Source organism: Australozyma saopauloensis, chromosome 4 (assembly GCF_035610405.1).
Source record: "Australozyma saopauloensis chromosome 4, complete sequence".
Taxonomy (NCBI): domain Eukaryota; kingdom Fungi; phylum Ascomycota; class Pichiomycetes; order Serinales; family Metschnikowiaceae; genus Australozyma; species Australozyma saopauloensis.
In genome coordinates, this window is record NC_086134.1 from 994,636 (window position 1) to 1,018,922 (window position 24,287).

General features: G+C 45.5%; 9 protein-coding genes and 2 non-coding genes across 11 annotated transcripts; 7 read left to right on the forward strand and 4 right to left on the reverse strand.

Annotated features, from left to right (window-relative positions):
- Positions 1-1,742: 1,742 nt before the first annotated feature.
- Positions 1,743-4,610, reverse strand: PUMCH_003476 (uncharacterized protein; the record flags this gene model as incomplete). Its single annotated transcript, XM_063022443.1, has 1 exon — positions 1,743-4,610. One exon carries the CDS (start codon positions 4,608-4,610, stop codon positions 1,743-1,745), a length of 2,868 nt encoding a protein of 955 aa, XP_062878513.1.
- A 771-nt stretch (positions 4,611-5,381) lies between these two features.
- Positions 5,382-5,453, forward strand: PUMCH_003477. The gene has a single exon. It is a non-coding gene; the product is annotated as a tRNA-Gln (tRNA).
- A 71-nt stretch (positions 5,454-5,524) lies between these two features.
- PUMCH_003478 lies at positions 5,525-5,596 on the forward strand. Its single transcript has one exon. It is a non-coding gene; the product is annotated as a tRNA-Gln (tRNA).
- A 710-nt stretch (positions 5,597-6,306) lies between these two features.
- On the forward strand, positions 6,307-7,761 carry PUMCH_003479 (uncharacterized protein; the record flags this gene model as incomplete). The annotated part of the gene is made up of 1 exon (XM_063022444.1): positions 6,307-7,761. One exon carries the CDS (start codon positions 6,307-6,309, stop codon positions 7,759-7,761), a length of 1,455 nt encoding a protein of 484 aa, XP_062878514.1.
- A 293-nt stretch (positions 7,762-8,054) lies between these two features.
- Positions 8,055-9,749, forward strand: PUMCH_003480 (uncharacterized protein; the record flags this gene model as incomplete). The annotated part of the gene is made up of 1 exon (XM_063022445.1): positions 8,055-9,749. The coding sequence occupies one exon, from the start codon at positions 8,055-8,057 to the stop codon at positions 9,747-9,749; it is 1,695 nt and encodes a 564-aa protein (XP_062878515.1).
- Positions 9,750-9,830: 81 nt separating this feature from the next.
- On the reverse strand, positions 9,831-14,873 carry PUMCH_003481 (uncharacterized protein; the record flags this gene model as incomplete). The annotated part of the gene is made up of 1 exon (XM_063022446.1): positions 9,831-14,873. One exon carries the CDS (start codon positions 14,871-14,873, stop codon positions 9,831-9,833), a length of 5,043 nt encoding a protein of 1,680 aa, XP_062878516.1.
- A 1,269-nt stretch (positions 14,874-16,142) lies between these two features.
- On the forward strand, positions 16,143-18,188 carry PUMCH_003482 (uncharacterized protein; the record flags this gene model as incomplete). Its single annotated transcript, XM_063022447.1, has 1 exon — positions 16,143-18,188. One exon carries the CDS (start codon positions 16,143-16,145, stop codon positions 18,186-18,188), a length of 2,046 nt encoding a protein of 681 aa, XP_062878517.1.
- A 367-nt stretch (positions 18,189-18,555) lies between these two features.
- Positions 18,556-19,605, forward strand: PUMCH_003483 (uncharacterized protein; the record flags this gene model as incomplete). The annotated part of the gene is made up of 1 exon (XM_063022448.1): positions 18,556-19,605. One exon carries the CDS (start codon positions 18,556-18,558, stop codon positions 19,603-19,605), a length of 1,050 nt encoding a protein of 349 aa, XP_062878518.1.
- A 10-nt stretch (positions 19,606-19,615) lies between these two features.
- PUMCH_003484 (uncharacterized protein) lies at positions 19,616-20,236 on the reverse strand (the record flags this gene model as incomplete). The annotated part of the gene is made up of 1 exon (XM_063022449.1): positions 19,616-20,236. The coding sequence occupies one exon, from the start codon at positions 20,234-20,236 to the stop codon at positions 19,616-19,618; it is 621 nt and encodes a 206-aa protein (XP_062878519.1).
- A 1,459-nt stretch (positions 20,237-21,695) lies between these two features.
- Positions 21,696-23,312, forward strand: PUMCH_003485 (uncharacterized protein; the record flags this gene model as incomplete). The annotated part of the gene is made up of 1 exon (XM_063022450.1): positions 21,696-23,312. One exon carries the CDS (start codon positions 21,696-21,698, stop codon positions 23,310-23,312), a length of 1,617 nt encoding a protein of 538 aa, XP_062878520.1.
- A 49-nt stretch (positions 23,313-23,361) lies between these two features.
- On the reverse strand, positions 23,362-24,246 carry PUMCH_003486 (uncharacterized protein; the record flags this gene model as incomplete). The annotated part of the gene is made up of 1 exon (XM_063022451.1): positions 23,362-24,246. One exon carries the CDS (start codon positions 24,244-24,246, stop codon positions 23,362-23,364), a length of 885 nt encoding a protein of 294 aa, XP_062878521.1.
- Between the last annotated feature and the right edge of the window lie 41 nt (positions 24,247-24,287).

Consider the following 24,287-nt stretch of genomic DNA (forward strand, 5'->3'; position numbering starts at 1 on the left):
GAGATGATTAAAAATGAATAAGGCAATAGACCAAGGCTATAGCGAGAACTGGAACAGGGAGGTTAAAAAAAATGCAACGAGATAGAAAGAGAATTGTTAATTTTTCCGAACCCATCAGGATCCTGCCACCCTTTAATACCTATTGCTCCTAATTCTTGACACAGTGTGCATATACGTCGCAGTTAAGCGGGGGAAAGGGAGATGTCTATGAATTGGAGTAGGTGAGGGCGCACAGACGCCAGGGCTGCATATGCTCGTAGTATGCGGGCTCAGACTGAGCTGTTTCTCTGCAGGCACTGCGCGGCGCATGCAAGGAAATCTTTGCGAAAGGTAATCTTAGGCTTCCTAGCGTCTATCGGTGCATGCAATGGCGCTGTCCGCAGGTATATCTCCACCTCTGGCGTCAACCACCCCTATTTCCGAAAGTGGTCTGTTGGCTCTAGCCGTCTAGATTGGCCGATAAGATCTCTCACCCCCAAAAAAAATGAAATCCAACGGCTTTGATTTCTTTTGGTCTGTTCGTCTCTTTTCCCCATATTCTCCTCCACTTGGGGCACGGGGGTCATCTAAACCCATAGCAGGAATGATTCCACCGGGTTAGGCCACCCCATTTTTCCGATCCTTCGGCACTTCGGAAAATTTGCTGGTATCATCACCTTCATTGTTCAAATGCCCTGGCCACGTTCACTTACAAAGGACATGCATGAGGAAGGAGGATGCGATGTTGTTCTCGAAGCCAAGAGAAAACGGTGTGTAGACCTTTCTTTCAGTTCCTTCACCTGCAGATACGCCCTGCTGAGTAGTTTATATATCTCAAAGGCAAAACGGATCGCTCCTTTCCGAATAGCCTACTAATTTTTAAGAGTGGATCTTGCATTGTCGGGATTATTCATTCTGTATAGGCGTTTCTTATGGATTTAAGCAACGATGGGATGAAATCTGTGCCATCACGAGAGCACAGCATCATTTTTGTCCGGATAAATTTTAATCCGAGAAATGCGTCCCTGCATAGAGACTGCATCAAATGAACAGACCAACAGCATATGAGCCTAGGAGGCGCCATTCCAGAAATCCTCGGAACCAATGAAAAGGCTGCCAAAATTGCTCAGACACATGCATGCACCTATGTACAAAGTACGAAACGGGAGAATCGATCTGGGGTTAGTGCACCCCGCATCCAAATAGGCTTCCAGGCGTACACAAATTGGAGTGCTGAAGTCAAATAAAGTATCACTCCAATTGAAATTGTGGAGTTGATACTTTAGAAGCTCTGAGACATTCTTCGAGTTTTTGAATTTGATTCCAACTTTCCGAGTAGTTCCTGTAGACAACTTCATCCTGATTTCCGTCAATTAGCAACGGCTATGTCGCAGCCAAGAATATTGGCGATAATTACCAATGAGATGCCTTTCGGTCGTCTGACACCTTCTAACACCAGCCCAGGTGAAACAACAACATCATCCAGCTGCATGATCAAGATAATCCGGCAGGAGAAGTGCAGTCCGCATCTTTGAGTTCATACTCATCCTCCAGCCCCTATCCTGCAGCTTACTGCATAAGTTCAAAAAAAGCGAGCTTGCCTCGTCTTATAGGAGGAGAAGGAAGACTCCAGAAATCTCAGATTGGCCGAGAATCGACACAGGATGGGTTAGGTTGATTGGCCTTTGTTTCAGAAATTTAGAATTTCCTGTGGTTTCGGGTGATCCGATAGCAAATTTCACTGAAGAGTAGTCTTGACAGATTCATCCCTTTACAAGGAATTGCTCTGGATCTGCCAACTCCCCGGCCTCAATACTTGCTCCAAGAAATTTCTCTGATACAATATACGGCAATCGACTTTGTTCAGTGTATTCTTGCAGAAGCTGGCAACGGAGACCATCTATCAAGTTGCGTTCCTGCAGCGAAGGCACTACAATGTAACTGCATCCCTGGAGTTTATCCGCAATATAACCACCAAATCGGAGGATTCTCCGTTGGATCCTGCAGACAGAGGCGCAAGATTCTCCACCCTGGTCTTCCCCCGCGATGTACATTTTGCAGCCACCAAAGACGTTGGCCAACACAACTGTCCCCGCATGGGCCAACTCGGACATCTCACTTTCTATGGATTTTCCGGTCAATGATTTGGGGATTTCGAAACCCCGCAAATGCCGGAAAAACCCCGCCGGTGTTAGAGAACTAGTTGTGTAACTGTCTCCGAAAGGATCAGTCCGACTAGCCATGGCAGATATTAAGTGTGGGTTTTCACTGGCAGTCACAAATTGTGGCTCGATGGGTATTAGCTGCTTATTTTGTAGACAGTCGAAAATCCATCGAGGGCTAATGATGTCGAACCCTTCTTTTAGCCATCTTTCAAGTCGAGGAGTTACCTGGTCGCTCAAAACCAATATGGTTTTGGCGTGGAGATCGTCTTTTTTGGGATGAAGGTGTGTAATGCCGCCGTGGTTGGAAGCAAGTTGCTCCAATTCTCCTTGAGTAAATGTGTTGTCAGATATCTCGTAGTCGTTTGCTATGATGAAATGTAGTCCTCGGAATAGTGACAGCAGACCATACATTTCACACTTTTCTTCATTCTTGTTGCGCTTGGAGAAAATTCCATACAATGAGTCCTCTCGTCTCCGCTTCAAGTCTCGGTTGACTGTCTGCACCTTACTTATGTCCAGGGAATATCTTGCTTTCAATTCCTGGTACTCTTGTAAACTGATGCATTCTTCGTAGCCTTTGTCATCTCTCACAGCTCGACACCAAAGGTTGTGTAGTGTTGATCCCGCTGCATATGGTGTATCTGCTGTAACCTCGATCGATCTGGCTTTGATTTCGAGAACCACAGAGTTGGCAGGGTCTATCCAGTAGTCTGGCTTTTTCGTTCCAAATTGCATCATTTCTTTTGCTGGTTTACGTTCATTGTAGTCGACCCAAAAATTGCATAATTTGGACTCAATATGACGATAAACAGCGTGCAGAAATCCATTAGCAACGGAACAAAACAGTTTATATGAGCCTTCATTTTCGTCATCTCGAAGTCCACACATATATGATGTTTTGATTTTCCCAACTTTTCCAATTACTACTAGATCTAAGTTCTCGCCAAAATTCTCGAGATACTCAGGTTTGACCTTGATCCATGTATTATCACGGCTGTGAACTCGATAATTCAGGAGTAGTGACTTTACCATAATGCCTTCATTATTATCAGAGACGATCTGTTGCATGTTCACCTTTATGTCCTGCGGCAGACTAGCCTTTACCCACTTGAGAAGTTCAAACCGATGAGGGACTTCATTGACCACTTTAGCCAATATGCTTTTCCTATAGAACAACGGTAGATGTGACAAGTCCTTACCATTTAAATGAAGGATATCGAAGATAAGGAAAAAGGGCCAGCTGTTATTGCCCTCATAAACGTCGACTGTATTGAATTGTTGGATGGCTTCTTGAATTGCCGCCAGGCGAAGCGTACCAAAGGGCAAAAGGGCATTCTGGTCTTTGCTCCAAGCCACCATTTCACCATCCAATACGATGGATTTCACTGCAGGATTTAGTGCATCGACCAAATGTTTTGTTAGCGATCCGATGTGATAGTTCTCTCCATAAACCATTGTGTAATCCCTTCTGCGCCGCGTATGCCAAAGAAACTTCCCTTCGTTCATGTGCATTAGCATTCGATCACCGTCGACTTTTTCTTCGATGAGAAACACATCCTCAATCAGCTCAGAATCATATTGCTGCAAAAGTTTCGGATCCTTGCCCTCTCGTGACATCTTGGCGGCCATCCGCTTGCACAAAGCCTCGTACGAGACCTCCAATTTTTTTGAAGATTGTGGAACGAATTGATACATGAGCTGAACGCAGAGTTGATCCCGGTTAAGTCGTTTTTCTGGGTCAGTGAGTGCCCAGAATATCTTCTTCATGTCATTACATACCTTAAACAACTCATATGCATCAGGATGCCAGGCAACAAAAAAGCTCCTTTCGAAAAAGGAGAGAATTGATTCCTTCAAAATAATCTGAAATAAGTATCTCACCTCGGCTATGGTGAGTCTGTCGATGAAAGGTTGCAACAAGGCTACTTGGTCTTTTGCGTGCGATGTTTCGGTCAATTTGTCTAGCAAGTTATTGACTTCTTCAATCGAAACGGATGATTTCACTACATTATTTTGGTCGCGACGTCTCAGTACAATTCTAGATATGATAAGCGGAAGGTCGCTAACTCCGGCCCTCTCTTCGTTTCCAGCTAACCGGGCTTTATAATGATACGACTTCTTCCAATTACGAATTATAGTATAGTCTGCCAGCCCTTTTTGTAAATTGAGTAGTTTAGTGACTAGTCTAACTAGTGCAACATCTTTAATGAAGTATTTCCGACCATCCTTATTAGGGAACGTCAATCTTACAGCCAGGTACACATTTTGACCAAAATGAGTGCGCCATGTTTTTACGAAAGACTCTATAATGCTCACCTTTTTGGCACTCACGCTTGGAAACTGCCCCTTGTTCTCTGACGTGGTTGCCTCCAATTTACCCCATAAGTCCGAGACCAAAAGGTCGAATGGAGCGGGAGAAGGATTGAAATTCGAAGGTTCTGTCACGTGGTCAAGGAACAGGGCCATTTTCAATGCATTAGATGCTCTACAGGTATTTGTGTGAATGGCTGCAAATTTCGAATTGTAGAAGAAGTTGGAGTATGGGGAGAGCGCTACTGCAGAGAGGACTCCAGCATGTACGTAATCTCCGGATCTCGTCTTTGCAGAATGGACGAATCGGTTAAGAGGAAGAGAAATATTCTATTGATTTATCTTATCCATAATGACTCGTTGGCTGGCCTTTTCCATTTTCAGTATTCGAAAAAGATAAGGGGGGTACAGGAGCAGTAGTGCCGAAAAAAGACACAATTGAAAACAAATTTGAGCCAACGAAATTTTACAAGCATTTGCAGATAATCAAGTTGGAGGCGAAAGATCATTGGGCGGTAGCTCGCCCGGTTTCTTATGTCAGGATCAAAATTGCAGATGCAAAACTAGCACAGGGCAAAACAGAACATATAAAGTGCAACATCAGGCCAGACTTACTCAAAAAGCAAGAATGTTGAAGTACATCGGATTGCCTCTAATGCCCTTGGAGAAAGGTGTTTGCCGAAACCACTAATTTGCATGTTCGAGGTATCATTGTCAGGACTGACATGTTGAAAGCAACGAATAGTAATGAAATGCTTCTGTAATGATACTTCAAGTGGCAATTTGTGTTCGCGAACTTTCGTAGTATGAGACTATTTAGTGTTTAGACAACAACGCGAAAAAATCTGACTTTAACTAAACCACGCAGGAAAGCAAGCACAAAATTTTATTTTCATATTAAACTCTTGATTTTCATTGACAACTACTGGTTGTATAGTGTAGTGGTTATCACTTTCGGTTTTGATCCGAACAACCCCGGTTCGAATCCGGGTACGACCTTTCTTTTTGGGGACATTTATCCGGAAGTTAAGCCACTCTAATCAAACCACATTGTTTCTGTTCAACATCACGGTTGTATAGTGTAGTGGTTATCACTTTCGGTTTTGATCCGAACAACCCCGGTTCGAATCCGGGTACGACCTCTCTTTTTGTCATTTATCCTTTTTTTGTATTCTGGGATGAGGGCCATTTGGTACTCATAGGGCTCAGTTCATTCCACTTCGAGAAACTCATGTGTTCGTCTTGTTAGAGGAAATATCATCGAGATGTGTCCAACATTCAACTCCCAAGAAAACATTTCTGGTGTGAATTGAATAAGCATCGACGAATCACCCCCTTTTTTCTGATGTCATCTTCAATCTGTCTCCTACTGAGTGCTTCTTCCTAAGTATGCTATGTAGTATCTTCGAAAGATTAAAGTCAAGGATAGATAAGAAACACTTTCATCCTGGTTTTTTCAAATTTCTGATTAAATTCCTCCCTTTTCAAATTCTCTGTTGTTGTTTTTCTACTTTATTATTTTCCCTACTCTTTTCCAGTCTCGCTCTTCTTTCCCTATTCAAGGTTTCTTCTGTCACACGAATCTCCACAGTTCCCGGAATTATTCGGACCTGCAGAGAACGTTCCCCAGACAATTATCTCATCCCCGGAATATCCGAACAGCCTCTCCTACTATACGGCCACGTCGCCGATATTCCACTCAAATCGCTCCTCTTTTATTTATTTGGGCCCATACCATTCGTCATCGCCATTTTCGCGCTTCAAATCGGCTTCCAAGAGCATATTCCTTCATGGTTCTAGATCCATTCTCCTAGACTAACCAATCAAACCTAACCCATTTGTCATAACACAAATGAATTTACATATTATCAGGTTCACACGTCGTACGTGTCTCCGATTTCAGCTCTGCAGACGGCTCCATGCGTCGCTCTTGGAGGCAAACCCGATCCAAGCATACGATGCCCGTGTGGCTCAGGGAAGGCTAGAAAATGATCCATATCAAAGAAAAATTCTTTCCAGTCTCTCTCAGTTGCACATGAGTCTTGGCCACTATGTACCGCCAACTGTGGCGACGCCTGATGTAGAACTGTTAAAGCCCAAAACGGGACTCTCAGGATACTTCCTGAAACTCCTCAATCGCGAAAAATCCGGTAATTCGGCAGGGGAAAACTCTGTAAAGGGTATCTATTTGTATGGAGACGTCGGATGTGGGAAAACCATGCTCATGGACTTGTTCTACCTGACTGTTCCCAAACATCTCCCCAAGAAACGCATGCATTTCCATCAATTCATGCAAAATCTTCATAAACGGTCGCATCAGCTCAAACTTGAACACAACCATATGGATTTGGATGTGATCCCGCTTCTCGCAAGTGAAATCGCCCAGAATTCCACTGTTTTGTGCTTCGACGAGTTCCAGGTCACCGATGTCGCCGATGCCATGCTACTTCGAAGACTTCTAACGTTGCTTTTAAGCCCCGAATATGGTGTTATTTTATTTGCTACGTCAAACAGGGCACCTGACGATTTGTACTTGAACGGTATTCAGAGAGTCCTGTTCATTCCATGTATTCAGCTTATCAAGAAGCAGACTAAGGTGATTTATTTGAATTCTCCTACAGACTACAGAAAAGTGGCCCGTCCCGTGCTGTCTGTGTACTACTGTCCAAAACCGGGTGTGAAATATCACAGCAAGACGAATCTTGCCGCCTGCCGGAAACACGTAGAAACTTGGACCAACTACTTCAACCAGGGTGAGGGTTCCGGGCCCCTTGTTGAAAACGACACGCTTACTGTGTGGGGAAGACAGCTCAATGTGCCAGTAAGTCGTAGACCGTTAGTAGCGCAATTCACCTTTGAAGAACTCTGTGGTCAAAACCGAAGCGCAGGCGACTACTTGACGCTTGCCAGCGCCTACCATGGCTTCATCATCCGCGATATCCCGTACCTCAGTATCAATGTAAGAGATAAGGTACGTAGATTCATCACGTTCCTCGACGCGGTCTATGATGCGCATGGATGTATCGCTACAACTGCCGCCGCCCAGTTCAAGGACTTGTTTGTGGAGCCCGAGGATGTGAAGGCTGACAACTACCAACTTTTCAAGAAACAGAGCGATATGGGTGCAGAAGAGACATTTGAGGACGACGACTTGGTTGTGAAACACGGTTTCGACAAGCTGGTGGCTAAGAAGGCTTCGATGTTTGTCAATGACGAGGAGAAGTTTGCATTTGCCCGGGCGCTAAGCCGTTTGACCCAAATGGGCACCACAGATTGGCTCGAGGCACCCCGCGACCTCCGCCAATAGACTTTTAGAATTTACGACCTGACGCTGACTTTCTACATAAACATATTCATAATAATACATTCTACATCACATGAACCTATGAGGTCACACATGAGCAGCTATGAGAAGAACGCAGTATATGCATCCATTTTTTCCAACTTTTTTCTATAAAAAAATCTCACTGTAAGAATCTCGAGATTATTTCCCTCGTTTTTGGAACTTCTTCCGGTTGTATATTTTCGAATCTCCTGCACCTACTCCATATTCCCTACCCCAAACTCCACCCTCCAACAACATCTCACAAAACCACCAGCATGTCCGCTAACGACGTGCTAGATGTTCTCAATGTTCAGCGTGACGACCTCACACAGCCAGCCAAAAAAAAGGCACGTTCGGAGGCTGCTCCGGCTCCAAAATCGGGAATTTCTCGTGAGTTGTACAATCTCATCGGAGCAAACACTCCGCCGATTCTAGTAAACATGGGAAACAACAGGATGAAGGATAGGAAACTGCGTGTTTCTCCATGGACAAAGATGCCTTTTGTTCCTAACGAAAGAGCTGGAAAGGCGCCTACTTTACACCATTGGGAAAAAGGTGCGAAGGAGCTCTTGATGGAGACCTCAAAAGATAAACCGTACTATTTCGACAAATTTGTAGTTTCCGTCGACATCCCGGAGATGGTGGATGAGGAGTTGTTCAATCAATTTATGGTTGAAATCAAAGAAAGACAGAAACAGATGGCTCAGAAATTCAAAACCTCTCTCCACAATAAAGTCGAGGCCCAAAAGGCCAATCCACTGGGCGCCAGTAGTGCGCTGACTGTGAAAAAAGAGGATGCCCCTACTGTGGTCAAGGAGGAGCCAACTAAAGACGACAGCGTAAAAGAAGCGTCTGGAGAAACTCCCCTGGTATCCTCAAACGGTAAGGAGCCTACTGAACTGGCCGACCAGCAAGAAACTGAGGCCGAAAATAAGCCACTGGAAGCAATTGACGCCATGGATGTCGATGAAGAGGAAGCTTCTGGTCCTTTGCCATGGACATACGAAGAAACCAAGCTTCTTTTCGAATTCTGTAAGAATTTTGAGCTCAAATGGTTTGTCATCAATGATCGTTTCCCCCTGAAATACGGCCGCAGTTTGGAAGACTTGAAAGAACAATTTTACGCTATGTGCCTCATGATCATGACCCATAAATCTATTGGAAATCCTTCTCTCATCGACTCTTTGAAGGCATTCCTGAAGCCTGCAGAGATAGAGCGCAAACATTATCTACTGAACTTGCTTAAACGTACCCCATCCGAAATTGCAGAGGAGTCCCTGCTTGTGATTGAGGCTCGACGCTTTGAAATTGCCGCAAAAAAGATGCTCATGGAAAGAGCAAACCTTCTTTCTCTTCTAGACCTGCCGCAGGCGGCCCTGTCTGTTCAACAATACCAGTCTTCACAAGGTCTTGGAAATTTGTACAGTCAGTTAATGATCATGGACAAAAATCAACGGAAAAAGAGCCAGCAGAAAGTTCTGCAAATGGCTTCCGATCCTGTTCCACCTCCAATTCCTGTAGCAGCTTCATCTCTGCACAAGCGGGACTTCCAGACACATCTCCAGCAATACTTGTCTGGATACTTAAAGCAGCAACCCCAAAGGCCCGAGGACAGCGCCATCCAACAATTACTATCAAAGAAACTCACAGCAAAAGAAGAAGAAGCTTACGGTCTCTTCTATCATGCAAACGAGCGCATCAACCCCGGTGTCATCCTTCGGTCCACTCAGAGACTATCTGGTCTCCAGCAGAGGCAGTCTGTTTTCAGAGCTGTCAACAATATGTTGCAAGAACTTGATATTCCAACGGCGGGCGGTACAGCATGGAAACCGAACATGCCAACGAGAAAAACTATGGCCAAGTACGATGAGTTGACTAAAGCTGTTGTGGCTTTGTTGGAGGTAAAGAAAGTTAAAGACAAATTGGAAGCAGAAATCGAGCTCATCAAAAGTCAAAGAGAATTAAGATAGAAGACTTCTCTGGGTTCGTGTATACTAAATTGGTAATGCTATAATCTATAAATTATGTTTGGGGGTATTATGATATTCCGCTCAGAAGCTAAATTGAAAGTCTATTGTCAGCGCATTGGGGCGTGAAGTGACGCTTCGTTTTATTTCCTCGGTTTTTTGAGAGAAGCGCTCAATTAAATCTGACTCAGAAATAGAAGCAGTGATCTGGGCTAATGAAGATCTGTATACTTGTGAAGGCATCGGCGTATCAGAATGGCGATTCTGTAGATCTGACAACGAGAAATCTAAGGATCTAACGGTAGAGAAATAGAGCTCCAGCCGCACTTGCCTTCCGTTAAGAGAAAGGAAAAAGTCAGAGGCCAACATGTTGATTTCCTCTTGTTCTTGGTATCCATCATGAGCACGAGAGCCGAACAGGATTATCTGCGCACACACTGACTCGCACTTGGACTCGAATACTGTTGAGCTCGTCGAGAAAGACCCAATTCCTATAAGTGAGTTCATCAATTCGAGAAATCTAATTTCACGTAGTGGCATTTCGAAGGCTTCGAGGCGGCGCAACAAGACTTCAAGAGCTAAAGAGAGGTGGCACCAATAATTCTGGTCGCGAAGGCTCTCTAAAGCATACAACTCGATAATGGTAATGAGAGCATCACCCTTTACATCGTGAATCCAAGGCTCCAAAGAAGAAAGAGGTGTAGAGTTTCGAACGAGCGATTGGGAGAATTCGCGGTTTAAATGTGTCAAAGACTCGCTCATCCGTAAATTGGACCACGATACTAGAGTCAGAATTTTCGTAAGTCCCAATTCCGACGCAAACTGTTGAAAAGCTTGGACGTTCTTTATGAATGACATTCCATGAGTCTGGATAGTCAGCAAGACTTTCTTGCAAAATTCTGCATATCCTGGTAGCAATGAGTGGATTCTATACTCTTCAAGAAGTGAATCAAATAAATGTGTTACCAAACCTTCCCTCTCTGCGTATGGAACTTTCAAACTGTGTGGGAGGTTCTTCAAAATAGCCGAAATTATCAGTAGTTTGTTCGCCAGTAAAGAAAATAGTGTCTGTTTTTCGAAGTTGCTTGATCCTAGTGAGAAAATGGAACGTGAGTCGCGAGATAAGAGACAAAACAAATTGAGAACATACGTGCTGACTGTGGGAGCGCAGAACGGTTTGAGGAAGAATTTATCCATGGAAACCACAACATCGTAGCTGAGCGTGGACTCGTTTCCATGAAGAAACTCCTGAATAAAAAAACAGAGGAATTCTTCTCGCAGATATGCGTTTCCCATGTACGAGTACTTCTGAAACATCATCACGTTCCAATGTCTATTCTTCAACAATGTTGCGCTTGTGTTCCAGAGTTGAATACACATTTCGATGATTGAGCGGGAGTGCTCTAGATTAGTTGAATTTGCACGATTCATTTGAACGGATAAAAACGACATGAGATTCTTTTGGAAGACTTCGATGGTGTTTCTTTCGCTTATAATATTATCCGAGAGCTCAAGATTTTGAGTTGCGTGTACAATCAAGCCTAAGAACCTCGTTTTGCCCTCAGAGGAAATTGAGTCGATGTTGGACATTGAAAAGATTCGAAACAAGAAAATCATGTTCTCAAATGGAGATCGCAGTGACTGACACACTTCACTAATTAGCTTGATGGCTTTATTAGCAAGCACTCGGGCTTTGGAAGATCCAACCGACAATTTTAGACTTAAAACTGCCATTCCAGCAGAAACCTCCCTCTGCTTCAGTATTTGAATTCTGCAAAAAGCTGCGATGGCATCGGATGCTTTTGAAGCAATTTTCCAATCTCCAGAGTCCATGATCAGTTCAACAAGACTACTGATCTGTAAACTGAGGTCGATAGTGGAAATCAGGCTGAGGAGAAGAACCAAATTGACACGATTCACAAAACTTGTTCTGCAACGATGGCTGCTTTTGAACACAAATTTGCTTGAGGGTAGCAATTTTGAAATAAGCCTCTTCACTTCACGTTCTGAATCAAGGTCCGAGATGTATCGAAACACCATAGCCAAGAATCTATCGAAAACAGTTTTGTCTGAGATTTCACTCGCTGATTTAACAACATCGGTAATGACTTCAGGAGTATCACTCTCATTTTCAAAATTTGCAAATTTTCTGTGAGCACAAGAAAGAAAGAAAGACGTAAAAAGTCTTTCTTCAAGGGGCCAGCCCAATCTTTGCGCCGCAGATTCACAAGCATTGATATAGTGGTGATACGGATTGGAATCCAGCGAGTCTCCAAGAGATTTCAAAAGTGCCAAAAATGGAGACCAATTGAAGCTAGTAGCTGGTTTCAATGAGGCGAGGAAGTATACCAAGTCAATTAAATCAGAAGAATTGTCTATCATGACTAATTCCGATATCGCGTTACTGATGGAAAGCCACCATTCCGATACATTCGAGTGATAAATAGTTCGCAAAACCAACACTGCGTTGTAAATGTTGCTGCTCTTTGAGCTTTCCATTGCTGTTCTCACATCATATACCAGATATGACAGGAAGAAACGGATCCAAAAATCTTCACTAAATTTCACAAGGTCTTTGGCGTGGGAGTCATCTGTTGAATGTGGAGAATGGCGGTCCTCAAGTTTGAGAAGTAGCCAATACAAAAACAAAAGCTGACTATGAATAGAACTTTGGAGGCGATTAACTTCTCTTCTCTGAAATTTGGAGAATAAGCCTAGTGTTTGCCCTAGAGTGGCGAAGAGGTCAGGAGAAGGGTTTTCTTGGGAAATTACGAGCCACTTCATCAATCCGATCAAGGCTCGAGAGATGCCGTTCATATGATCTTCGTTGAAAACTTGGTCAGTCTTCTGTATAGTCAAAAATAGCAATTTCATGACGGTAATTAAGCGTGATCTGGAGTCGTTCAACAGGTACAAGCCAAAAGTGAAATTTCTGTGTGACAAAACAATTGACACGCTATCCTCCCCTGGTAAATAATCTACTGATTCGTGCAAAAAGTTGGGCCTCGTGAAGTCGCAAGCACTGAGTAAAGGGTTCGAGGATTCAAAGCCGTTCTCCGCGAACAAGCCTTCTCTAGTGGGAGTAAAGTTGTTCTGATTGAAAGGGCGAGAAGAAGGATTCGCAGAAACAAATTTTTTAGTGCTTTCAATCTCATAAATGAACGTGCTTGTGTTGGGATCTCTTCTAAAATCCAACTCTGTGAAGCGTCCGTGGTGTTTATCTTCGTTCAGAGAAGGCTTCCTTTTCTTTTTGGAAGCATCTGCAATTTTTTCAGGAATTGCATGCTTCTGAGGTCGGATCGGCTGGCTAATCCTTTTGATGTTGAGTCTCGCCTGGTGAAAATTCCTCTTAATTAATGTAGGAGCTCGCTTCCGCTTAACAGGGGGGTTTCTTTTATGATTTGCTGGTGAATGCGAATTCTTGCCTCTTGTACTCAGTCTCCGAATTTTATTCACATTAGGAGATTTGTACTTGGTCCTTTGAATACTATCGTGGTGAGGGGACTCCAAGGAAGTTTCAAACGAAGATGATTTGAATGAGGGCAGGCCACTTCTAGAGAATTCATCATTTTCATCGGACTCTTCACTAAATGAAGAATAGTCTACCGAGTCAAGCCATCGCGATGGGTCACTCGAGACAGATGGCTCCCTCGGTTTAGAGGCGAGATCGACTAAACGAGGTTGAGTCCGCGACGGCGTCACTAGAGCATCAATTTCTGGTTCTTCTGTTGCAATAGAATTCCTGAGCTCCTGTTCCAATTCTGCAGACTGGCCAGAGCGAGTTCCGAACTTCTTTTGTGCGAGTCCTTTCCGAGGTGTGATCTCACGGCTCTTAGCCTTTCGTTTTTTTCGAGGAGCGTCCGGTTTGAAAATACTCAAACGTCTTGCAGATTCGGGCAACACTCCTTTTAGAATCTTTGATAATTTTCTGTACCTGCCGCCGATTCGAATCATTTGCTCCGACTCATTTCTTTCGTCTGCCAGCTTTTCTGAGTCAGAGCCAGACTCCGAGTGAGAAGATACGACGTTTCGTGAAGTAGATCTTAATCCGAGTTCTTCATCATCACTGCTGGAAAGATCTGGATCGAGTCTAGATAATATATCCGGGGATTGAGGAATGTTAAAATCAGTCAGCGGGTATACAGGGTTGGGCTCTGATTCAGGTTCCACCTCAAAGTTTGCATCAGAAACCTGACTGCTACTCATGTGAGGGTTCTCTGGCTGGGCATCAGGGTCACCTGTTAGGGCCAACAGTTTAGATCTGCCTAAGTGTCTATAAAAGTTGGCGGATCTGTATCTATCCTCATCTGGATATCGTTTCTTTTTCCGCAAATACATGTGGTTGAGTGTTTTGACTACACTGGAAAGATCAGACTCGGCAGTGAACATCTCATTAATGCTCTCGATGGAGCAGATCTCGAGGTAGTCAGCCTGATCTGCAATGTAAGGATGGACACTAGCAAAGGTTCTTCTACGCAAACTTCTTGGTCTTGCAAAGACGTCGGAGGACTGGGGAAGTGGATGTTGGGGTTCGCTCTCGGGCGGCTCCGCGTGAGACTGTTCAGAGGGTAGAATAGGTTGAGGGCTTGAAGGTATACGGAATTGATTTGGCGAGCCGGCCGAATGGCCGATATCGGCGGATGTTTGAGTTTGGGTTGTTTTCTCCGGCTTCTGCTCGTCAAAAGCGTCTTCTAAAGGCGGAAGAACTTGTTGCAGTTCCTTATCTAAAGCAGACACAAATGTTGGCTGAACGTGACTTACGGCATCCTCATATAAAGAACCAGTTTCTGATGACTGATCTCCAATAGTCTGAGTCGTAGGAATAGAGGTGGCTTCTACAAACTGGTTTTGAGTAGGGCTGGACTGAAGCACAGAGAAAGCACTCTCGCCAGTTCCTACATCCAAAGGATGATTCTGAACACCCAACAGCAACGGCTTATCAAGCGGCAGCAGCTCGAGAATGCCAAACACACGTTCCAAAGCGGACGCTCGCGTCTCGAGTAGTAGACCCTTCCGTGTCTCCTCAGAGAGCTTCCAGTAGGATTCTCGGAGCCGAACAAAGTCAATGGCCGACTCCGGCACCGGCGGCGGTGCCGTCTCTGGGTCCGAGTCATAGATGTAGTCCATCAGGCATTGGCGACATGTAGAAATGGTGTGGAAAGGATGTGGAGGGTATATTGGAATGGATTGAGGGACCGGTGAGGTAATAGATTAGAAATCGGATAAGTGACTCTTTTTTCAGTGCAGTTTGGAGATCACTTCTTACAATTTGAAGGAGTCAAGTGTATTTGTTGATGATGTAGGGCTGAATCGTAGGTACCCCAGGGTTAGTATGGGATTGGCGATGGAGTAGATAGAGAACGATGAATTGGTGTAAGAAAGTGAGAAATGATAATGAGGAGACGGGAATGATTTGAATGATCGTTTTTTATTTGTTGTTTTGTTATGAAATTGAGTGTAGTTGTATGTTTTCCAGTGCTTTAAACGTGGACTTTGTGTTTTGTAGAACCACTGAAAACTCTCATAAAATTACAATCTATGAATTGTGTACCGGTTGTCTGGAAGAACAGTGTTTCAATTTTGATTTATTCGAAAAGAATAAACAAATTGGGTATATGTTTATTAAAAATCTGCTTTCCTCCGTCCTTCCTACCCATCAATATGATTAATTAGTTTTACCCATCCACATTGGGAAACTGGCTGCAAATTTCTATAAGCACCGGCGTTCAGATTGAAGCGAGGAGTGATTTCTCCGACTGTATATGGAATTCACTAAAATTAAACACCATAATTCCAACAAATAAATGAAACCTGAATTTTTAAAGCTGTCATTGAGAGTGATTGATTATTCAGAACGACAAAAGACAGAAGGCCAGTAGGACACCGGCAGAGGAATACAAACAGGAAACAATAGATCCACGAACCAGATTTTATTTGAAACAAAATCGAATCGGAAATCTAATAATTCAATCAGTTAAGGCCCTATGACCTGTGGGTTTCGTCTCACCAACCTTCTGAAGGAATACCCACTTGAAGTCCGACGGTCCTACAACTAAAACCACATTCAAGTGCCCTTTGAGGTCAGGCTCAGTTTTCAATTTGGTGATGAAATCTAAGGAAATCTCCCGCTACACATAAACAGTACCGGTCTTCTCAACGTTTTGCTACTGGCCAAAGCCTGCCAAAGCATGCCAAAAGCAATACCAACCCCCCTTACCGCAATCTATCATAAAATTTCAAAAGTATTTCCAAATTTCTTCCTTGAAAAAAAAACAAATATTCATCTCTTCTCTGGTTATCCATCTTTTCCACCAAATCATTGCTCACGTGACGGCTACCTCATTTACCTCCCCCATTTCTCCAAATCAACTCCTCCAATTCTCACCCACAGCCAACATGGACAACCGTAGGGTGATGAAGGCGTACCGGGATCGTTCCGGTCGCATTCTGTCTACTGGCGGTCTTTTCTCGCGCGTGAAACGGTACTTTTCTGGCCCTTCACCGCAACAAACCTTGCCGGAACCAAAACAGGCCCAAAACCACAAGCAACGCAATTTCACGACGGCAACGCCGCAAGCCCTACACTCCAATACCTTGTTGGCAGACTTGAGTCGGTCTGTGACCATGAGTTCGCCGCAGAAGGCGGCCACAGAGGGCGAGGACCCAAACCGCATCTTATCTGCGTTCTTCAAGGAGAAAGGCGATAAGCCAATCACCGAGGTGGAATATGAGGGGGTGATGTCGCTTTTGGAACGATCCAAGGCCAATATCACGCTTCCACACGATGACAAACCTGTAGAACCCAAGGAAGATGTAGATGCTTCCGTGAACACACAAATGAATGAGTCTGCCGCTCACAACCATACCTTTGCGCCCTACTCGCAAACCAAACTCAGAAACACGAGCATGTTTTCGAACAACTCATCCTTTGCCGTGTCAGATTACAAGCCCACTTATCACACATTCAATGAGTCTAATACCTCCAGGGCTAACGTATCCATGAAGCGAGTATACAAATTCTCAGGCCTTCCTTCGCCATACCAAACTAGAATCAAGGCCCCAAATTTTGCTGCACGCAAGCTAAGGCGCATTGCACCTTTAGATAAGCTGCAAGTCTCCACTGTAGACGTTTCAACATCTGCTATTGCAGATTCCACAGCTCCAGAGCCCACAGCTGAGCCTTTTCGACCGAAGAGCAAAACGGCGAATGCTCTCTTGTCAATTCTTGACGGAGATGAAGCTTCGCTGGCAAAAGCAGAGTCTGTCCCAGGAACCGAAGAATCGTCCACGGTCAAGCCTCTTCACAACCCATACTTCAGACCTAAGCGCAGGCAAGTGTCACGCCCCTCATCTAATCTCAGTGCTTCAGATATTACAAGCACTGTACTTCACAGTAAGACCGAAGCTTTGGAGGCAGACATGAAAGATTCCAAACCCTCCACTTCGATTTTTGAAGACATTAGTCTGATTGGATCAGATCCACAAATTAAGGAGCCTCAAGTCTCCATTAGCGACAAATCGCCTCAGAAGCCTGATGCCAAGCTTGAAAGCTCAACTGGCGGATTCAGTTTTGGAACGAAAGTGAGCTCTGAACCTAAACAAGAAACTGCACCATTATTCAGCGTTTCCAAATCAGAGTCGGATAAGGGCCACAACAGTAAGCCATCGTTTACATTTGCTTCCCTGAACTCACAAACAGCAAAGCTGAACTCCAACCCAGCAACATTCACAGCACCAGTAGATTCACTGAATTCTACAAAAGATCGCTCTGAAAAGTCTCAGACTATCAACGGGTCTGCGTTCAAATTCGCAACCGAGAAGCCTTCTACATCTTCTCCGTTCAACTTTTCGACTCAGTCTGAGAAGAAGGAAAGCGATGCCGAATCATCAAAGAATGTGGCTGGCAAGCCTTTTGCTTTGAACACATTTACCCCAAATGCTTCTCAAGAAAGCAAGCCCACCATCAATTTCGGTGCAACAAGCAACAAGAGCGCTGATTCCACAGTCCAGCAGGTGCCAGAGCAGCCCAAAGGTCAATTTTCGTTTGGCTCTGTTGGTTCGAAGGAAGCCACCAACGGAAAGTTTGGTTTTAGCATATCAGGCAACACAGGTCCACAAAACACGGCTCAAACTGCTCCATTATTTGCATCCTCTGGCAGCCTGGCAGGATCCATGTTCGGAGCGCTGAGCTCTACGCAGCCCACATTCAAATTCGGCCAGAAAGACACCACAAATACTGTAGGTGATAGAAAAAATGGTGTGAGCGCCGAGGAATCCACGGTCAACACGAGTAAAAGTGTTTTTGCAGGAGAGACGCAGAAGGCCAACGGTGTCAATGGCAGCCATTACGAGCAAAACCTTGCATTTGCATCGATTCCGAGGATTGCAGAGAAGGTGGATGACGAGAAGGTGAAGGTGTATGAAAGCTTGTACCAGTTCTAGATTGTTTCACAGGTATCCAGAAAGAGTGCCTGATAATGCCGCAACCAAAAAGGCTCGTGAGGGTCAGAGAGACCAAAGCACAAGCGACAGATCCATATCTCGAAAGCATTGTGGATCTGGTTGGCACGACCATAGTAATACAAGCACCCATGCCAACTCGAGAACCTACACTGAGCATCTCAGCAAATAATTTAGAGCAGCCACGGCAACAAAACAACAAACGAGTAATTAGAAATAATAAACAAAACAAACAAAACAAAAAAAGAAAACAATCAATTTTCCTCTCCCACCGTATACGATTTTCCACCCGATATAGTATCATGCACCACCTCGTATCTCGCGACTGGTACCACTCGTACACAACACAATGTCTGATCTTCTGTCCGTGTTGCTCGTGGGCGGCTCCGGTTTCCTCGGATTGCATTTGGTGCAGCAGTTCTATACGCACTGTCCAAACACCGAGATCCATATCTTCGATATTCGTCCGATTCCAGACACCATCTCCAAATACTTCACCTTCGACAAAAAGAAGGTGATCTTCCACAAGGGAGACTTGACCAGCGAGACCGATGTCAAGAGGGCGATCGACCAGTCCAAGTGTGACGTGGTCGTGCACTCAGCGTCTCCGATTCATGGTATGAGCCAGGATATTTACCACAAGGTGAATGTGGTAGGAACGCAGGTATTGATCAAGGTCGCCAAGGCCCTGGCCGTCAAGGCGTTGGTGTACACGTCGTCTGCTGGTGTCGTGTTCAACGGAGAGGATGTGTTCAATGGGGACGAGCTGTGGCCTTATCCTGAGGTGCATATGGATGGGTACAACGAGACTAAGGCTACCGCGGAGCAGGCCGTTATGCGGGCCAACTGCGCGGACCTTCTTACCGTGTGCTTGCGTCCTGCTGGAATTTTCGGCCCGGGCGATCGCCAGTTGGTTCCCGGGTTGCGGACGGCGGCACGGTTGGGCCAGTCCAAGTTCCAGTTGGGAGACAACAACAACTTGTTCGACTGGACGTACGCAGGCAACGTGGCCGACGCACACGTCTTGGCAGCACAGAAAATCTTACAGGCTGAGTATGATCCCAAGCTCGGCGGCGAGACGTTCTTTGTCACCAACGACTGTCCCGTGTACTTCTGGACGTTGGCCAGAACCGTTTGGAAGGCAGACGGACACATCGACAAGTACAACATTGTTTTGAGTCGCCCTGTTGCGCTTGTGGCGGGCTATCTTTCTGAGTACGTGTCCAAGATCTTGAAGAAGGAGCCAGGTTTGACCCCTTTCAGAGTAAAAATCACCTGCGCCACGCGTTACCACGACATCACCAAGGCCAAGGAGATCTTGGGCTACACCCCAGCCGTGAGTCTTGAAGACGGTATCAAGCACACGCTCGACTGGATCTACGAGACGCACGAGAAGTAAGTATCATTAATCACAACACAAATAGGAGTAAGAAACAAACGAAGCGCAGCGTGAACACCACTTTCTCCGCGAGGTCTTCCCAACGGCGCCGGGCGCCGCTGCTCAATTGCTCGAGCGTCATGTTCGACTTGATTAATCTGAGCTTGGGCTTAGGTTTGACTGGTTGTTCCTGGCGCTCGTCTTGGGGAGGCTTTGCCTTTGAGAGAATGGAGACAAAGTTTGCCGAGGGAGGCTGGAGGGGCGCCGAGTCTCCGGTGCGCTGTCTGTAGTTTTGCTGCCGTTCGCCGTCCACTTTCTTGAAAGGAATGTTGCAGGCATTGACGTCGTTGAGAGGAGCACAATCATCCAAGAGCACAGAAAGAAAGTTGGCCGACGGATTGCCGGGACACAAATTGTAGCAGAGGCGGTCCATGTTCTGAAGAGCGCAACACTCACAGGCCAAATCGTTCGCCTTGCAGTCGTCCAAATTGGAGAGAAGGTCGTTACAACACGACGACAACTGAATGAGGTCTTTGGCGTCGCAATTGTCGTAGGGCCGGGGGTTTGGGTTTTTGTAGGAGCCCATCTCGTTGAACGCCATGGCGGGCAGAAATAGGAGGAATATTTGAAGCGGGATTGTTTTGAGCTTCATTGTGGTAGAGTATGGGTACTAGTACAAACGTGAATTTGCAGCCAATTTGCGAAAAGTAAACAGTGGTATAACATGGACATAATTATGAAAGAAATGAAACTACGCGAGGTGAGCGCAAGTAAGATCTTGAATATTTTCTTCTGATTTTTCGTGTGTAAGATTACGCCTACGTTGATACATGAACATGGACTGAACTCAACAGACAGCGACATGCACTTACCGGAACGGGAATTTTTATGAGAACTAAATAATTCAAGTCTTACAAAAACGTTCAAAAATGTCTAACCGTGAAAAAGTCCGAATTTTGTCTTAGAGCGCCTGGAACCCAGATTTCGATCTCAGAACGTCAAACTGAACGACATCTGCGATCGAGTATGCAACAAACTGACAACAAACAAACCAATAAAATTACAGAAAAGAATTGGAAAAAAAAGAAACTGATTGGTTCTACGATAAGCTCCCAAAGTCTAAGCCAACACTGTTCACTTGTCAAGCATTGACGTGCCAAGAACCAACAAGAAAAACAGACATCAAATCGGAACAACAGTGGAGAAGGGCCGAGGACGCGTCACAAATTCGAAACACGAAACCCACAACAAAAAAAGAAAAAGAAATTGCCAAAAAAATATCTACCCAATGCTCAGAAATAGATTCTCCCGCCAATCCTCACCTTGACCCCCATACCCTGCCTCAGACCGTCTCCATTCCCCACCACGTCCCGAACAATTCTAGACTCTCCTAACATTCCAATTTTTCACATTCACTGTCGCTCCGGATCAACCGTGTTGCCGCCTAAAATAACTGCACAGCCATGGTGCGTTTTCCGCAGCACAAGAAATTTGCAGCCCGCGTCACCAGGGCCAAGGCCCAGTCTTGGCCGACGCGAAATGCATTGTGCGACCAATTTTCTTGCTCACTGGCGAAACACTTGGGGTTGCCTGACACGGACGTTCGTGCTCGAGTTTATTCGCTTTTGAGAAAAAATCTCCCCATTGTTCTAGGCCAGGAAACTTCTGCACCGTGAAGTCAGGATGATCTCATTACAGCCCCCAGAAAAGACTGTACAATATCAGGAAAGACTCGACCAAGGTAGAGGTGCCTACAATACACACCCAAACATGGCGGATGCGTCGTCGCTCGCTGGCTGCAGGCCTATACTGCACACAAGCAAGGTACTTTCGTAAGTGCCGTCATGTCTGCACACTAGCGCCAATTAAGCACTGCCGCTCTGCAGAACCACCTTTCTTTTTCTGCAGTTGCTGCAACAAGGCTGCAAAATCTCCGTCATAATGCTATGATTTTCCTTGCAGCAGAACTCCGCCTGTGCATTGCAAATGCTCCATTTAAAAAAAGCGCCGTTTTTATGCAGCGTGCCCCTATCGCGTTTTTATTAAAGCCTCTGTTATCGCGCACCCGACCGTGCCCTTTTATTCTACTACACTCTTTCTGAAAACACATAATGAAGGCGGTCGTCTGGATTCTCTCGCTCTTCCTCTCCGTCTTTACGGCGCTTGCCGCAGACTTGCCTGCCGTGCAAGTCGTGGGCAACAAGTTTTTCTTCAAGAACAACGGATCTCAGTTCTTGATTAGAGGTATCGCCTACCAACAGAACACCGCAGAGAGATCCAACTCCACCGGTGATGTTTCCGACTACAACGATCCATTGGCCGACGGCGCTGCATGCAAGCGTGACGTTGAGTACATGATCAAGTCCAACACAAACGCATTGAGAGTGTATGCCGTCGATCCTACCAAGAACCACGATGAGTGCATGAAGACCTTTTCTGATGCTGGTATCTATATTATTGCCGATCTTTCCGAGCCAAAGGCCTCCATCAACAGAGACAGCCCCGAATGGAACTTGGAGTTGTACAACAGATACACCTCTGTGGTGGACATGTTCGCCAACTACTCCAACGTCTTGGGTTTTTTCGCCGGTAACGAGGTCACCAACAACAACACCAACACCGGTGCCTCTCCATTTGTCAAGGCTGCCATCAGAGACATGAAGGCTTACATCAAGTCCAAGGGCTGGTCCTTCCCTGTGGGTTACTCGTCCAACGACGACGACCTCATCAGAGTTCCAATTGCCGACTACTTTGCCTGTGGTAAGCTCGAGGAGAGAGCCGACTTCTTTGGTATCAACATGTACGAGTGGTGTGGTGAGTCCACCTTCGCTACCTCTGGTTACAAGGACAGAACCGACGAGTACAAGAACTTGACCATTCCTGTCTTTTTCTCCGAGTACGGCTGTAACACTGTTAGACCTAGAAAGTTCAGCGAGATCGGCACCATTTTCAGCAGTCAGATGACCAACGTCTGGTCTGGTGGTATTGTCTACATGTACTTCGAAGAGGAGAACAACTACGGTCTCGTCTCCGTTGACGGTTCCAGCGTCAAGACCATGGACGACTTCCAGTACTACGCCTCCGAGATGAACGCCATCAAGCCCACCTACGCCAAGTCTGCTGACGTCGGCGCTGCTGCCACTGCTACCATGGCTTGTCCTCCTCCTGGCGCCAACTGGAACGCTTCTCCATCCTTGCCTCCTAGTCCAGACAAGGGTGTTTGTGAGTGTATTACCAACTCCTTGCAGTGTGTTGTCTCCGACAAGGTCAGCTCCAAGGACTACGGTGAGTTGTTCGGCCACGTCTGTGGTAACATCGACTGTTCCGCTGTTGCAGTTAACGGTACTACTGGTTCTTACGGTTCCATTTCTTTCTGTAACGACAAGGATAAGTTGTCTTACGTTTTGAACAAGTACTACCTTTCCCAGAACAGCCGTGCCGATGCTTGTGACTTCTCTGGCTCTGCTTCTTTGGTTTCTTCCACTGCCAGCGCCGCCAGCTCCTGTAAGGCTGTCGTCTCCTCCGTTTCTGCCAACTCCAAGGCAACTGGCTCCAGCGGTTCCACTGGCTCTGCCTCTGGCTCCAGCTCCGGCAGCTCTCAAGGTACTTCTTCCACTTCCAAAAAGAACGCTGGTAACGCTGTTCAACCTGCCTCGACCAACGCTGTCCTTACTGCTCTCAGTATTGTGCTCACTGTTGCTGGCGGTTTTACATCGTTCTTTGTATAAATAAAAGCTCTGGCCTAAAGGCTTATTCCGTGTTAAATGCATTATGTAGTTAGTTGTTGGTAATCATGAAGATCTCATTGAGAGCCTTGGCATCCATGACTGACGCGCGCTTTTGTTTGATCCATTTGCTGCGCGCTGACAATCTCGTAGCTATTTGTCCTGTGCTGGTTCGTGGTTGAAGCATCTCGTCTCTAGTTACTTCTGCAGAGGGAGACTTGTCCGAATCTTTCTTGTCTTTCTTGTTTTTCTTCTCCTTCTTTTCTTTCTTGTCCTTCTTCTCCTTCTTGTCCTTCTTCTCTATCTTCTCCTTCTTCTCCTTCTTCTCCTTCTTCTCCTTCTTTTCCTTCTTCTCTGTCTTGTCTTTCTTTTCTTTCTTCTCCTTCTTTTCTTTCTTGTCCTTCTTCTCTTTCTTATCCTTCTTCTCTTTCACTATAACCTTGAGCTTCTTTCTAGCGTCAGTATCAACTTCCGAGGCTCTTCTCTTCGTTTGCTTGGCCTCCTCTGCCATGAGCTTCTTACAGCCGGCGTTCCACGTCGACTCAAGAACTTCGCCCTTAACAAAGTGCATACCCCATTTACCATTGATGATGTTGTCATTTCTCTTTCTTTCCAACTCGCGGTCTACCAGATCCTGGTTTCCATTTAAGCGCCCTAGGATACGCTGGAAAACATCGAGTCCAGCGCACTCGCCGCTATCAAACTCATCTTTTTTCGTTTTTTTCGCCAACTTGGATCCCAAGCCGGAATTGTCCGTTTTGATGTGCACTTTGACGTGGGTCGTGGTGGCATGGTCAACCAATCCCAATCCCTTTCCTTGTTTCCAGCCCATTCTTTCGAGGTATTGATGACCAAAACGGTCGGTATTATTGGACCATGACGTGTTTCTAGGATCTAGGCCAAATCTCTGCTTGACTTTTACTCCAGCTAATCCCATTTTAGTGTAATGTTAGAGTTCCGCAGTTTCAGTGTTTCTCA